General features: G+C 40.9%; 1 protein-coding gene across 1 annotated transcript in view; it reads left to right on the top strand.

Annotated features, from left to right (window-relative positions):
• Positions 1-15703, top strand: part of LOC114653857 (serine/threonine-protein kinase H1-like) — a 61890-nt gene extending 46187 nt beyond the window's left edge. The window contains exon 3 of the mRNA XM_051929282.1: positions 14963-15703. Coding sequence (XP_051785242.1) covers positions 14963-15265 — 303 coding nt within the window. The 3' untranslated portion in view covers positions 15266-15703. The remainder of the gene's footprint in view (positions 1-14962) is intronic.
• Positions 15704-16526: the final 823 nt, after the last annotated feature.

The raw sequence follows: 16526 nt of genomic DNA, 5'->3' as shown, positions 1-16526 counted from the left end.
TAATGAAAAAAGTCAAGAAAAATACAAATATAATTAAGGAATACTCCACCAAAAAAATTATCTTTTTTTTTTTTTTTGTTTATTACTCCATGTGGTTTGTAGTATTGAGTGAGAAAGAAATTTAATCTCACGTTTTCATGGAGAAGATGACAGAATTCAAGTCAAGGTGATCAGTGCTGTACGATGTCAAACAATATGATAAAACATCCATGGAGAAAAGAAACGAGTTAGAGAATGTGAATGTATGCATGGTGTAACATTCAGGAATTAGGCTGTTTAATAAGAACAGGTAACCGGAATACACGTCCGTCACTGATGTGGCAGATTCCTCTAAGCCACTGTATAGTTAGGTCTAAAGTTTCTTAGTATTTGTATTTGCATACGTATGTATGTGTGAATGAAGTGCCAGTCGAAGCGCATATGGAGCCTTAAGTGGGAAGAAGACACGCACATCCCTTTAGTTACCAAATCAGTGACCCCCCCAGTGTCCATAGTGTGGATGGAGGTGGAGGTGGAGGAGGTGGAAAGGTCCGGAAGGTGTGCCACTTGACTTACCAAAATGGGTCCCCTCTGTATCTGAAGTGCATTTTCAACAATCATAGACTTAAAGCACTGAGAGTTGAGGATGTCACCCTTTGTGTCCTTCACCCTGTGACTTACCAAAACGGAGACCCTCAGTGTCCATAGCGTGCTTTCGGTATTATTAGACTTAGTGGACGCAGGTTAGGGGTTCAGCCTTGGTGTCTGTAACACATGTCCCTTGACTTACCAAAATGGTGCCCTTCAGTGTCTATAGCGTGTGTTCATTAGTGATAGACTTTGTAGTGTTCATAGACTACAGTCTGCGTAGTACACACTCCTTTACTTACCAAAACACCAAGCCATGCTGTCCATAGCACGGATGTAACAGAAAGATACAGAGCCCATGTCATTTCAGTTGCAAAAATGGCACTCCATGGGTTTTGGTGTTCTAGGCGTCTGCTTATGTCACCCAATGGATTGATCTACTCTGTATGTATCCGCCTTAATAAAAGGATATGTGTCTGTCATTTTAACAGATGGCACATCACAAATAATAACACTGCTTCTACAAATTCCATACCAAATGGTATATAACAGAGGCATATACTGTACATCGCATTTGTCACTGCAACAGATGGCACGTCACAAACATTAACATTGCTTTTACAAATCCCATACCAACTGGCATATAACAGAGGCATATGCAATGCATTTGTCATTCCAACAAATGGCTCGTCGCAAACATTAACATTGCTTTTACATATCCCATACCATTTGTATATAACAGACATATGTATTGCATTTGTCATTACAACAGATGGTGCATCACAAACATTAAAGCTGCTTTTACAGATCCCATACCAAATGTATGTAACAGAGACATATGCTTTGCATTTGTCATTCCAACAGATGGCACATCACAAAAATTAAAGCTGCTTTCTCAAATCCCATACCAAATGTATATAATAAACAACAGCAACAGCTTTTACTTATATAGCACATTTTCATACAAAAGATGTTGCTGAAAGTGTTTTACAGGATGAAGAAAGCGAAAAAAGACAAAATAAATAAGAAAATAGAATTATGGAACACTAATTAACATAGAATAAAAGTAAGGTCTGATGTCCAGGGAGGACAGAAAAAAACAAAAAACTTCAGACAGCTGGAGAAAAAAAATTCTGCAGGGGTTCCAGGCCATGAGTCCACCCAGCCCCCTCTAGGCATTCTATCTAACATCAATGAGCTCAATCAGTCCTCATGGTTTTCAGGCTTCACATGGAAGAATTTAATGATGATGGTCAAGTCTTAAAGACTCATAAAGACTTATGCTTTGCATTTGTCACTCCAACAGATGGCACATCAGAAACATTAACACTGCTTTTTGAAGTGCTATACCAAATGGCTTGTATCAGAGACATATGTATTGCATTATTAATTCCAACAGATGGTGCATCACAAACATTAAATCTGCTTTTACAAATCCAATACCAAATGTATATAACAGAGACATATGCATTGCATTAATCATTCTAACAGATGGCGCATCACAAACATTTAAACTGCTTGTATGAATCGCATACCAAATGGCATGTAACAGAGACATACTGTAAGACTAATTCGTACTGTGTTAATCACACGGCATATGAGAGCATAACAGCAACTGTTAAGAAGGTTATTATGAAAGCTAAAAGGCAGTAAGAGAGAAATCCTGAAATAAGGCCAAAAGATGAGTCAGAGATTCTTTCAATATTTTAGTAATAAAAACACAGTCAAGGTGGAGGTAAAGAATTTTAGGAACAATAATGGCATGTGGGCGGCACGGTGGCGCAGTGGGTAGCGCTGCTGCCTCGCAGTTGGGAGATCTGGGGACCTGGGTTCGATTCCCGCGTCCTCCCTGCGTGGAGTTTGCATGTTCTCCCCGTGTCTGCGTGGGTTTCCTCCGGGCGCTCCGGTTTCCTCCCACGGTCCAAAGACATGCAGGTTAGGTGGATTGGCGATTCTAAATTGGCCCTAGTGTGTGCTTGGTGTGTGGGTGTGTTTGTGTGTGTCCTGCGGTGGGTTGGCACCCTGCCCAGGATTGTTTCCTGCCTTGCGCCCTGTGTTGGCTGGGATTGGCTCCAGCAGACCCCCGTGACCCTGTGTTCGGATTCAGCGGGTTGGAAGATGGATGGATGGATGGATGGATAATGGCATGTTGGAATTTATATGCAATGAACTTGCATTTTATTGAAGTTAACATATGTGAGAAAGCGGATAACCTCCAGCAGTAACAGGGACTACTAAGGAGATTCTGAATGATTTGGAAATTGTAGAGAGAGATGTGTGGCATAAATTAAATAGGCTGAAATCAACCGAATCACCAGGACCAGTTAACAAATATTCTTGAAGGCTTAAGGAAATCGTTGAGTTCAGACCCTTGGGGCAAGTTAAATAAAATGGATGATGGGACTGATCCGGGTAACTAAAGGCAAGTAAGCCTAATGTGCATCATTACAGGTAAATGAAAGGATAAGTTTGATATTTTTCAAGTCAATGTCAATTTCCTGCACAAACAAGGTGTGTGCACATGTGTTTGGTGAAATTATGTTCTATGTTTCTATAAATTAAAAAAATAAACAAACACGGGGCACAGAGGATAAGCCTAAACACTTACCAGACATGTCCATTGTGTTGTTGAGTACTGAGGACCACCAGGTTCACGTAACACTGCTGGATCAGGAGCAGACCAATGACTGAAACGGGTCAGCAGGTCACAAGGGGAGGTGATGTCTTAAATGGTGTTGTGTCACACTGTAGTCTCTCTCTGTCTTTCTCCTCAGACCCGTTTAACGTCTGTCAGATGTTATCAAATACCTGGGAAGGCAGGAGCTTAACAGAGAAATGTGGTCCTTATCCAAACTTTTGAAATACGCTTCCTCGGTTTCTCTAATTGCATACCTGGGACAGAAACGGGAAGCCGACGTGGGTATAACGTTACACAAAATGAATAAACAGGCTTAATGCTGCAGGCATGATGAGCGCATGTATCTGGCACAGGAATGAAGTGTAATGAAAAGGTAATCAATGAAACAGAAGACGCTTTCATTTAAATAGAAAACAAAGTGAAAATCTGAAAGAGCACACGAAAACTGACTCCTGATAATCCCAAATGTATAAATCATGACGCTCTGGTTGTCCATCTATGTTTCTTATGATTGGATATCAATCAATCCATCAATCAGTCAATCAATCAATCGCTCAATAACCGTCATCTTTTTATTCTCCAACTTGATTGTGTGGCACTAAGCCTGAAGGTGGTTGGTTCAATGCCTGTTGGCCACAGTTTGGGTGATGCTGAGCTTCAGTTATTAAAAGAACATCCTGAAATTATCTGTCCTGTTGCTGTTGTCTCCGTCATTCCCAAAGATGGTGCATTGCATTTGTTATTCCAACAGACGGCACAGCAGAAACATTAACACTGCTTTTACAAGTCCCAAATGGCATGTAATAGGGATATACACATTGCATTTGTTATTCCAACAGATGGCGTGTCACAGACATTCACACCATTTTACAAGTCTCATACCAAATGCAGGTCCAAATGTTGACACATTAGAACATGTAAACTCCTCACAGGTAGCACCCAGGTCTGGGATTTGGACCCAGCAGTCTGATGCCATGAGGCACAAGTGGTACCCACCATTTAATTGGGAAGACTGCAGTTTGAAAGAACGGGATTCCATGAAGTGAAATGCTCAGCGTCTTAAAGTCTGGAATCGTCTTACAGTGACATTACCAGTTGTGCCCAGCGCCATTTTATGGCCTAGTTGTCTGTTCTCTTTGTTTCACTTGCGTGCAGGGAAACTGAAACCTACACTTACCTCAGATTGGAGGGAGCACTATGGAGATTGTCAGTTTCATGCCTGGCAGGTTTTAATCCTGAGGTGAAAGACAAAAGAGAAAGCTGATCTGGAGGTAAACACAAGAGGGTGACCTGCTAAGGAGGGACTGGTTTATACAAGTGTGACAGAAAGGCCATTGAGGCCACTGGGGAAAACTTAAAACGGGCGCTTTGTGCCAATTCAGAATCTTTACATCTAACTCTAGAGTGCTTGTCTGTCTGTCTGTCTATCTATCTATCTATCTATCTAGTGCCTTTCATATTTATCTATTATATAGTGCCTTTCATATCTATCTATCTATCTATCTATTATATAGTGCCTTTCCTATCTATCTATCTATCTATCTATTATATAGTGCCTTTCCTATCTATCTATCTATCTATCTATTATATAGTGCCTTTCCTATCTATCTATCTATCTATCTAGTGCCTTTCATATTTATCTATTATATAGTGCCTTTCATATCTATCTATCTATCTATCTATCTATCTATCTATCTATCTATTATATAGTGCCTTTCATATCTATCTATCTATCTATCTATCTATTATATAGTGCCTTTCATAACTATCTATCTATCTATCTATCTATCTATCTATCTATTATATAGTGCCTTTCCTATCTATCTATCTATCTATCTATCTATTATATAGTGCCTTTCCTATCTATCTATCTATCTATCTATCTAGTGCCTTTCATATTTATCTATTATATAGTGCCTTTTATATCTATCTATCTATCTATCTATCTAGCTATCTATCTATCTATCTATCTATCTATCTAGTGCCTTTCATATTTATCTATTATATAGTGCCTTTCATATCTATCTATCTAGCTATCTATCTATCTATCTATCTAGTGCCTTTCATATTTATCTATTATATAGTGCCTTTCCTATCTATCTATCTATCTATTATATAGTGCCTTTCATATCTATCTATCTATCTATTTATTATATAGTGCCTTTCATATCTATCTATCTATCTATCTATCTATCTATCTATTATATCGTGCCTTTCATATCTATCTATCTATCTATCTATCTATCTATCTATCTATCTATCTATCTATCTATCTATCTATCTATCTCTCTGTACACTGGTGGTGCCCTGATCCCGAGCCCTGAATAAAGAATGGCACCAAAACATCCTTCAAGAGCAACTTCTCCTGACCATCCAAGAACAGTTTGGTGACCAACAATGATGGAGCACCGGGCCATAAAGCAAAAGTGAGAATTAAGTGTCTTGGGGAACAAAACATCAACAATTTGGGTCCATGGCCATGAAACTCCCCAGACCTTAATCCCATTGAGAACCTGTGGTCGGGTGGACAAACAAACACCCACCAATTCTAATAAACTCCAAGCATTGATTCTGCAAGGATGGGCACCTGCCATCAGTCAGGATTGGGCCCAGAAGCTGATGGACAGACAGCCTGCCAAGGCGAATTGCTGACGTTAAGCTGTGTGAAAAAATGTTACATGTCATCCTCTAATTCCTCCAATAAGCCTGATGCCTGTCATAATTGTCATGTATTTTATGAATATGTTCGGTCAAATCGATGCTTTATTTACAGGTTTATGTTACTGGATTGCACTCGGCACTCTCTTTTCTGCTTGACTGTGTGATTGAGCCCAGCATAGGACCAGCATACTGATATGTGTGCTCAAATAATAATAGTAATGCAGCTCTTTTTACTTCATTACAATAAGAATTACGTTATGGTTACTTGTTAATTGTATAATTATTCAAGCTATGTATGGAATGCTACTTTTTTTACATGTTACCCTGCTGCTCTCTGTGATGAGTTGTCCATGGCGCTGTGGCGTTTTTCAATGAGTAATCGCTTGCTGGGATGTCCAGGCCTCAATCGGGTGCGGGCGTGAATGAGTGAGCACACTGCACTGCGGGGTTACTTGGCCGATTGCGCATACACAGATCAGTCAGGTGCCTCATTCACACTTCGGAGGTAGCGGTGAATCACATCTATGCCCAAATAGGTAGGAAAGATAGAAAGGAGCCTGCACAGCAAAGGGAGGAAACTGGAAAAGAAGAGACAAAGAGAATCAGAGATTATGACGAGGGGTGGCACGGTGGCGCAGTGGGTAGCGCTGCTGCCTCACAGTAAAGAGACCTGGGTTTGCTTCCCGGGTCCTCCCTGAGTGGAGTTTGCATGTTCTCCCCGTGTCTGCATGGGTTTCCTCCCACAGTCCAAAGATGTGCATTGGCAATCCTAAATTGTCCCTAATGGGTGTGTGTGTGTGCCTTGCGGTGGGCTGGCGCCCTGCCCGGGGTTTGTTTCCTGCCTTGCACCCTGTGTTGGCTGGGATTGGCCCTGTAGTTAGGATATAGCGGGTTGGATAATGGATGGATGGAAGACTTATGAAGATGTCTGGATTGTGAGCCACCGGTGTGTGGAAGAAAGGAGGCAGGTAGCCGGGAAGTGAGTCCCTAGGAGGAACGTAGAGCGGATACTTGAGGGGGCTGAAGATGGGCACTCCAACTGACCATTTCTTGGGGTAGCGTTAGCGACCATGGGCCTCATTTATAAACGGTGCGTAAGCCTGTTTCCACGTTCAAATCGCGATGTGTAAAACCTAAACTTGGCGTAAAGCCACGCACATTTTCACGGTAGCTCATACGCGGCACCCAGCGTCAAAGCAGTGCTACTGTTCCTGTGTGGTTTCCTTTTCTTTTTTAGATCCACATCCCTGACGCGGCTTTATCATATACACTGAAATTAACCACATATTGTTTATTAGTTTAAGGCATCTGATTGTAATTAACCTGTAACAATATAATGGTCCACAGAATGGTCAAACTATTCCAAATACCATAGCTGCTTGAGCGTTGTTACTCTCACTGCACCTTCTTCTTCTTCTTTCAGCTGCTCCCGTTAAGGGTTGCCACAGCGGATCATTTTTTTCCATATTACTCTCACTGCACCACTCGGAGTATTTATATCACTGTATCTGAGTGTGGAATCACAGCAGCAGCTGATCGGAAAGAGAATTACAGCATCAAGCACACGCTGCCTCAGCCATGCGCACAGTCTATTTGAACTTCACTCATATGCCAAACGCTTCAGAGCCTTTCCTGTACGGACCTCGCAGTTCAGAAACAGTTTCATGCCAAGAACTCTAAACGCACTCAATCAGTCCATCAAGTGCTCCTTTTGCAACTGTTAGTACTTATAAGTGTGATGACCTCAGTGTAAACTTGAACTACAGTTATAATATTCCACAACCTGAGCCACTTTTTAAAGCGCATATTTACATATAATGATGATATCATTTTTAAGATGAAATGCAGCAAAATATGTTGATTATATTATACAGATAAAACTTTAACTTCATTTAAATAATCTGTACAGTAATCCCTCGCTATATCTCGCTTCGACTTTCGCGGCTTCACTCTATCGCGGATTTTATATGTAAGCATATTTAAATATATATCGCGTATTTTTGCTGGTTCGCGGATTTCTACGGACAATGGGTCTTTTAATTTCTGGTACACGCTTCCTCAGTTGGTTTGCCCAGTTGATTTCATACAAGGGACGCTATTGGCAGATGGCTGAGAAGCTACCCAACCAGAGCGCGTATTACGTATTAAATAAAACTCCTCAAATATATTGTAAGAACTGGGGCTGTTCGCACCCCTAGAGGACACGGCCGCTCCTCAAAAAACGCTGAAAGATTACCTTGACAGTGCTGGGCTTACATGTGGCTGCTTTGTCGAGCGATATGCTTCCCGCATGGTGCTTTGCATACTTAAAAGATCAAACAGCACGTATTGATTTTTGATCGTTTGCTTTTCTCTCTCTCTCTCTTACTCTGACATTCTCTGCTCCTGACGGAGGGGGTGTGAGCAGGGGGGGCTGTTCGCACTCCTAGACGATATGGACGCTCGTCTAAAAATGCTGAAAGACTACATTCACGTTGCTCTCTTCCGTGTAGCTGCTCTGTCAAGTGACATACTTCCCACACAGTGCTTCACATACTTAAAAACTCGAAGGGCATGTATTGATTTTTGATTGTTTGTTTTTCTCCGTCTCTCTCACTCTCTCTGACATTCTCTGCTCCTGACGGAGGGGGTGTGAGAAGAAGGGTCTGTTTGCACACTGGCCTAGAGGATACGGACGCTCCTCTAAAAAATACTGAAAGACTACCTTCACATTGCTGCCTTCCTTACAGCTGCTTTGTCCGGCGGTGCTTCACATACTTAAAAGCCAAACAGCCCTGTTGATTTTTGATTGTTTGCTTTTCTCTATCTCTCTGACATTCTCTGCTCCTGATGCGCACTCCTTTGAAGAGGAAGATATGTTTGCATTCTTTTAATTGTGAGACGGACCTATCATCTCCGTCTTGTCATGGAGCACAGTTTAAACTTTTGAAAAAGAGACAAATGTTTGTTTTTAGTGTTTGAATAAAGTTCATGTCTCTCTACAACCTCCTGTGTTTCTGTGTAAATCTGTGACCCAAGCATGACAATAGAAAAATAACCATATAAACATATGGTTTCTACTTCGTGGATTTTCACCTTTTGCGGGGGGTTCTGGAATGCAACCCCTGTGATCGAGGAGGGATTACTGTATTGTTAATAATTAAACATGTGAGGACACAGTGTCGCAGTGCTAGGGAGGAGCTGGCGTGCCGTTCGCGGATTGTTCCTGCCTCGAGCTGTATTCTTGCTGGTGTTGGCGTGACACTGGAAGGATAGATGGATAGAATAATTAAACAGGCACTACAAAGATATTTCAATGTTCCTTAAAAGTTTTGAAGAATCGGCGTTCTAAGCTTACAGAAGGCTTAACGTCTATTACAGAGCTGATTGTGTGGCGATTGGGTATTTGGAGAAAGAAAGGTAAGGACAGGAATTGGAGGTTAGTATGTTTGAAAGAGACAGTACTGCTGTGATAAAGTATTTCATTGAAGGTCACACATGGCGCAGCAAGCCTCTTGTGTGAGGCAGGAACAATCACTGCGCCACCGTGTTCCCATGTTTAATAACATGCTTTAACTCCTATCATCATGAAAATGATATCACGTATACATCTCAGTATTTTAATTATTCAGAGAGCTGTAATTTCACGAATGTAATGGATTCTGTGTCCTTTCGGAGAAAGAGAAATCCCGTTTAAGAAGCAGGTAGTGATTCACATACATAGAACACATAGAAGAACACATACAATACAAAGCATTTAACGTCCTACTTTAGTTACGATGGGATTTGAGAAACTAGTAAATTAAACGATTTTAAGATGAAGTTTATGATGTTCTACTTTAATGACAAAATAAACTACGTGATTAAAGTGGAAATTAAGAGATTAAAGTTGATATTTCGTGTTTTTTCACACTGTGTCCCTATTTTTTTTTTTCCCTGTACCCTAATAAGCTTTCATATGACACTCAGGCGGTGGGCTACGACTCGCCTTTTCACCCCGACTTTGATATCTGATAACTTCTTATAATTTCAGGCAATGCGACTTTGTGAACTTGAGCTTTCGAGTACCTCTGTCGCGCTATGTCACTTGATCAACTTCCTTTTGTTGTTTATACCACTGTTTAAACCAATAAACAGTACGTTTTTCCTTTGCCTCCACTTGGTATTCGCTGAAATTCTTCTATTTCCCTCCGTGCTTTTCTCATTGTCTTTTCACAGAAGGCTGAACTTAAGGGCTATTTATATTGATTTGCATATTCAAAGAGGCATAATTCTGGGAGGAGTTGGGGGTGGGGCAGCAGGTGTGTACACGAGCGTTACTTATCACACTGACCGGGATTTATGTAGCGGAAGAACATGGAAGCTGGCGTTCGCACAGGTTTATGCATCTGGATTTTTTTGTGCGTGCGCACATTTCTGCTTTTGTGCTTACGTCATGTTATAGTGCGAGTTCTACGCACGGCGTTATGCATGAGGCCCCTGATGCTCGGAGCCCAGGGTGACAGCAGTGACCGAGCCTGCAATGAAACAGCAGAATCCCATCTGGCAGAGGGGGAGACGTCTATTTTTGGAAAGGATGTGTTGGGGACCGAGTTTTTAGAACCGTTTCCTGCCTTATGATTTTAATCTCGTTTTTAGTAGATATTCATTTATTGAATTGTTTTAACCCTTAAACTGCCACAACTGGCTCTACTCTGTTCCCAGTGCAATTTGCCAGAGCTGTACACTCCGTGCCGTACATTCGCTCATGACCACCGGCGCCCCCTAGTGGATCACCATCACTGTCCCTGGGATTCTAGACCAGCCTGCCAGTGTCAGCTTTGGCCACTGTGTTCAAGCGCAGTCATTGATTTACTGAATCTCATCCATGGCGTCAGTTGCACCTTGTACAGTAAATGTAATCATAGATTGTTGCAGTAGTTTTATTTTAAGTTGTTTTTTACAGTTCATTAGCAGTGTGTAAAATGATTAGTGTTGCAGTAATTGTGAAGCTCTTTGCATGGAAAAAAAATATGTGCTCCATTTAAATGTCACTTTTTCTTGGTGAATTGTGACGTTTCCTTGAAAGTGCATCAAAAACAGTATTTGGCGTCCAGGGGTGCATTAACTCCCCCAAGTATGTGGCAGTTTCAGGGTTGACCTCCACCTTCACATGGATTTTTCAAGATTATTTATTTAACTCTGTGGAAGATTTGGTGCACTGCGCTGGATGGACCCTTTTTCTACCAACCCCTTGCTGGATACGTGTGTCCTCATTTGCCGGGCTCATCTCGGTCTGTGACTATCGACGGTTTCGGGTTGGAAAGGCTCTCCCAGGAGAAGCCTGAAGCCGATCTGCACTGTCACACTCTCGAGGTTGTGTCGCCAAGTTTAGCTCTGTACATTCAACATTCATTTAGTGATTTTTCTTAAATCTTGAGACAGACTGTTTCAGCCCGGAGAAGGAATAATGCGATCGCCTGAATGTTTGCCTCTGGAAGTTTCTTTTGTGGACGCTTCTCCCTGTGGCTGCTGAATGCGAGTGTGAAGTAAATACGCATGCAACAGACAAGTACAGACTTCGGAATGGCAACATCATCAGATTTTTTTACTGAAAAACCTACCAGATTACTCAAAGGCCAACCACACGATTTCTCGAAAACATAGCATCTTAGAATTCAAGTTTCTGTGAGTAATCGGGATATTGAACTGCATGTAAACCCGCTAGACGCCAGGCAGATGCCTGCAGAATGAATGCATGTAAACAATTCTAGACTGGAACTGACACCTTTCTCGTGAGAATGAGACATTTCTGTTTTTGATTTTTAATATATTTGCAAACTTTCGGCAAACGTGATTTCACTTTCTCATTCTGGGGTACTGAGTGTAGACTGATGGTCAAAAATGGCAAATTTTTCCATTAAAGTGTGCAGAAAGTAAAGAGGACAGAAGATTTTCTGAGTCCACCGTATACTGTAAGATTCCTTTCACAATAGAGAACAGCGTATGGCAAATAATGGAAGGTGCTATGCATATAAAGATGTGAAAAGTTTTCCCTCAGAATATTCAGTACTGAGTGCTGTACAGTAAAAAAGACTGGAGATGGTTGGACTGGTCTATCCACCAGTGTTTGTGTGTCTATCTGTGTGTCCATCTGGTTGCTATGTCTCTGTCATTCTAATAGATGGTGCATCACAAATATTTTTAGTAATAAAGGCATTTCATTTGTCATTCCAACAGATGGTGCATCACAAACATTAACACACTGCTTTTAAAAACCTCATACTACATGGCATATAACAGAGATATTTGGATTATATTTGTCATTGCAACAGATGGCGCGTCACCAACAGTTGCACAAATAAAATGCATTACTAAAAAATGTTGGTGATGTCTCTGTCACTCCAAAACATGGTGCATGACCAACATTCATTAGTAATAAAAATGCAATTTATTTGTCATTCCAACAGATGGAGCATCACAAAAATGAACACACTGCTTTTACAAATTTCATACTAAATGGTATATAACAGAGACATTTGGATTACATTTGTCATTCCAACACATGGAGCATCACACACAATTGTAGTAATAAAATGCATTGCATTTGTCATTCCAACAGATGGAGCATCACACACATTTTTAGTAATGCGTTGCATTTGTCTTTCCAACAGATTGGGCATCACAAACATTTGCTCAAATAAAATGCATTGCTAACAATGTTTTTAATGTCTCTGTCACTCCAAAAGATGGTGCATGACCAACATTCATTACTAATAAAATGCAATTCCTTTGTCATTCCAACAGATGGAGCATCACCAACACTAACACACTGCTTTTACAAATTTCATACTAAATGGCATATATTACATTTGACATTCCAACAGATGGGCCATCACCCACATTTTAGTAATATAATGCATTACGTGTGTCTTTCCTACAGATGGCGCATCACAAACATTAACACAAATAAAATGCATTGCTAAAAATGTTTGTGTTGTCTCTGTCACCCCAAAAGATGGTGCATGACCAACATTCATAAGTAATAAAATGCAATTCCTTTGTCATTCCAACAGATGGAGCATTACAAACATTAACACACTGCTTTTTCAAATCTCATACTACATGGCATATAACAGAGATATCTGGATTATATTTATCATTCCAACAGATGGCATGTCACAAACATTTGCACAGATAAAATGCATTGCTAAAAATGTTTGTGATGTCTCTGTCACTCCAAAAGATGGTGCATGACCAACATTCATTAGTAATAAAAATGCAATTTATTTGACATTCCAACAGATGGAGCATCACAAAAATGAACAGACTGCTTTTACAAATTTCATACTAAATGGTATATAACAGAGACATTTGGATTACATTTGTCATTCCAACAGATGGAGCATCACACACATTTGTAGTAATAAAATGCATTGCATTTGTCTTTCCAGCAGATTGGGCATCACAAACATTTGCTCAAATAAAATGCATTGCTAAAAATGTTTGTGATGTCTCTGTCACTCCAAAAGACGGTGCATGACCAACATTCATAAGTAATAAAATGCAATTCCTTTGTCATTCCAACAGATGGTGCACCACAAACACTAACATGCTGCTTTTACAAATCTCATAGTAAATGACATATAACAGAGACATTTGGATTACATTTGTTATCCCAGCAGATGGAACATCACACACATTTTTAGTAATAAAATGCATTGCATTTGTCTTTCCAAAAGATGGCGCATGACCAACATTCATTAGTAATAAAATGCAATTCCTTTGTCATTCCAACAGATGGAGCATCACAAACACTAACACACTGCTTTTACACATTTCATACTAAATGGCATATGTTACATTTGACATTCCAACAGATGGGCCATCACACACATTTTAGTAATAAAATGCATTACGTGTGTCTTTCCTACAGAGGGCACATCACAAACATTTGCACAAATAAAATGCATTACTAAAATGTTTGTGATGTCTCTGTCACTCCAAAAGATGGTGCATGACCAACATTCATTAGTAATAAAAATGCAATTTATTTGTCATTCCAACAGATGGAGCATCACAAAAATGAACACACTGCTTTTTCAAATCTCATACTAAATGGCATATAACAGAGACATTTGGATTACATTTGTCTTTCCAACACATGGTGCATCACAAACATTTGCACAAATAAAATGCATTTGTGATGTCTCTGTCACCCCTAAAGATGGTGCATGACCAACATTCATAAGTAATAAAATGCAATTCCTTTGTCATTCCAACAGATGGTGCATCACAAACATTAACACTGCTTTAACAAATCCTATACCAAATGGCACGTAACAGAGACATATGCATTGCATGTGTCATTCTAGCAGATGGTGCATCAAGAAACATTTTTAGTAAAGCATCTTATTACTACAAATTTTTTGGAAGGTGCCATCTGTTGGAATGACAAATGCAATGCATCTTATTATTACATGCATTACAAAATTCATTCCAATAGATGGTGCACAACAATCCACAACATATTTACTTACAATCCCCAACACAATAAAATGTGCAGAAAGCAAAGGGGACTCAATCCTTTATGTTTTCACTGTAAATATGTAGCAGTTTGTTTGTGACTAAAACTAATGGAATTATTTTTTATTGTTTGTGTGATTCCTTCCTCCCATCCATCTCCTGTCCTAAGCCTCCAATTCTGCCTGTGGATTCGCATTAAAAAAAACAAACCTACAAATGTCTGACTTGTTTTTTTTTTTTTTTTTTTTCATTTGGACTCTCTTATGTGGTTTGCATTTTCGAGTTTTGACGATCATTTACACGTCTTAGTATCTGACTATTCTTTTCACCACTTGCCCTATCAAGATGTCCACAAAGCCTTGCGGTGCTTTGCCAGAATAAATTGGGTCCCCTATGGTAATTCACCAGATTTGTTCAAAAGTAGCAGTGAACTCCACACAGAAGGTACTCTGGGTGTCAAATCAGCCATCAGGATGACGTAACGATACACGCCATCCTGACCGTGTCATAGTTTTTTGTGCGTACATTTTATCGCCTGCTTGACTCCTGTGCGCATTTTTCCCCCCTCACTAACCATCTGCTTTCTTTTCTTTTCTTCTTTCATGATGTTAGCCTTGGCCAAACGTCTCCAACCTAGCGAAGGACTTCATCACCAGGCTGCTCACCATCGACCCAAATGACAGAATGACTGCAAGCCAAGCACTCAAGCATCCATGGATAGTGACAATGGCAGCTTCCTCCTCCATGAAGAACCTCCACCGCTCCATCTCCCAGAACCTGATGCGGAGGGCGTCCTCCCGCTGCCACAGCTCCAAGTCTGGCCACTCCAGTGGTTCAAACAAATCTCGGCGCAACTGGGAGAAAGACCTGCTAGAGCGAAACCTGAAATACCAGCCCCACCATGAGCTACAATGAGTATCGAGGGTCTTCGGGTCAGTCTGATCTGTTAGCGCCAAGTTACCTTTTCTAACCTTACTGTGACTTTGACCGCGTGCCCTGCTCGTTTGAAGGGAATTGACAAGATCTTAGCTTGCAGGACTTTGTTTCGTTAGGACCCTGTGGTGCTAAAACGCCCAAAAATGTTATTAGTAAAATGTGAACAGCATCAATCAAATATGAGCGTTGAGTTTTTAGCCTTCTGTTGTAAATTATCTTTATTTACAGAATAAAGTATGTGCTTTTTTTTGCAAATCAGAACAAAACACATTCTCTGTCTTGGCTACCAAAAAGAAAAGAGGGAATTGGGCCTGGAGAGCTTGGTACAGTCAAGTGAAAAAGTAAGTGCACCCCATGGACATTGTTGGTTTTTTCGACAGAGTTGAACAGGCAGTCGTTAGATTTTTGTGCAGACAGTTGCCTACAGAAAAAAAAGAGTGTCCTGTGGGGGGGCAGGATGGATGATGCTTTTGGGGGGTTTACCAGACCGACTGATGTAGGATTGGTTCCTGATGGGTGTTGGACTCTATCAAGGCTGTCCTCTGTCCCCGATTATGTTCATAATGTTTATGGGCAGAATTTCTAGGTGTAAAGGGCTTTCGGTGACCTCAGGGGGACATCTCCCTCTGAACAAATGACACATCACATTGCTAAGGTGTTCGAAAGGAATATCCATCCATCCATCCATTATCCAACCCGCTATATCCTATCCCGGGGGTCTGCCGGAGCCAATCCCAGCCAACACAGGGCGCAAGGCAGGAGACAAACCACGGGCAGGGCACCAACCCACCGAAACAAATCTACATTTTTGTTCGTTAATGAGGAAAAAGTCAGACCACCTCTACGTTCTTCACCACTTCGGATCCATCAGATGACAATCAGGATTTTCAGGTGTGACACTAGAGGGCGCTGTCGCTCCTCAAACCCTGCAGACAAACATCCAGGACACCAAGTAAAAGCACCAATAATCTTTTTCATTTCTTTTCTTTTCGATATTGGGCCACAGTAGACAATCACCCCAATTAACAATAAATCAATAATACAATACAATAAATCCTCCTCTCCTCCCAGCAGCTCCGTCACACTACCACCCAACTCTGGCTCAGCTTGCTGGGTCTCGCATAATCCTTGACCTGGAAGTGCTTCTGTCCATGTGATGCAATAGCGCTTCCAGGTCAGATGAAGACATATTTTTCTTCAGCCCGGAAGTACTTCTGTTCTTCCGTTCCTGTGACTTAGG

This window comes from Erpetoichthys calabaricus, chromosome 6, assembly GCF_900747795.2.
Source record: "Erpetoichthys calabaricus chromosome 6, fErpCal1.3, whole genome shotgun sequence".
NCBI lineage: Eukaryota > Metazoa > Chordata > Cladistia > Polypteriformes > Polypteridae > Erpetoichthys > Erpetoichthys calabaricus.
The sequence above is the reverse complement of the archived record's forward strand: the minus strand, read 5'-3'. Positions and strand labels throughout refer to the sequence as shown.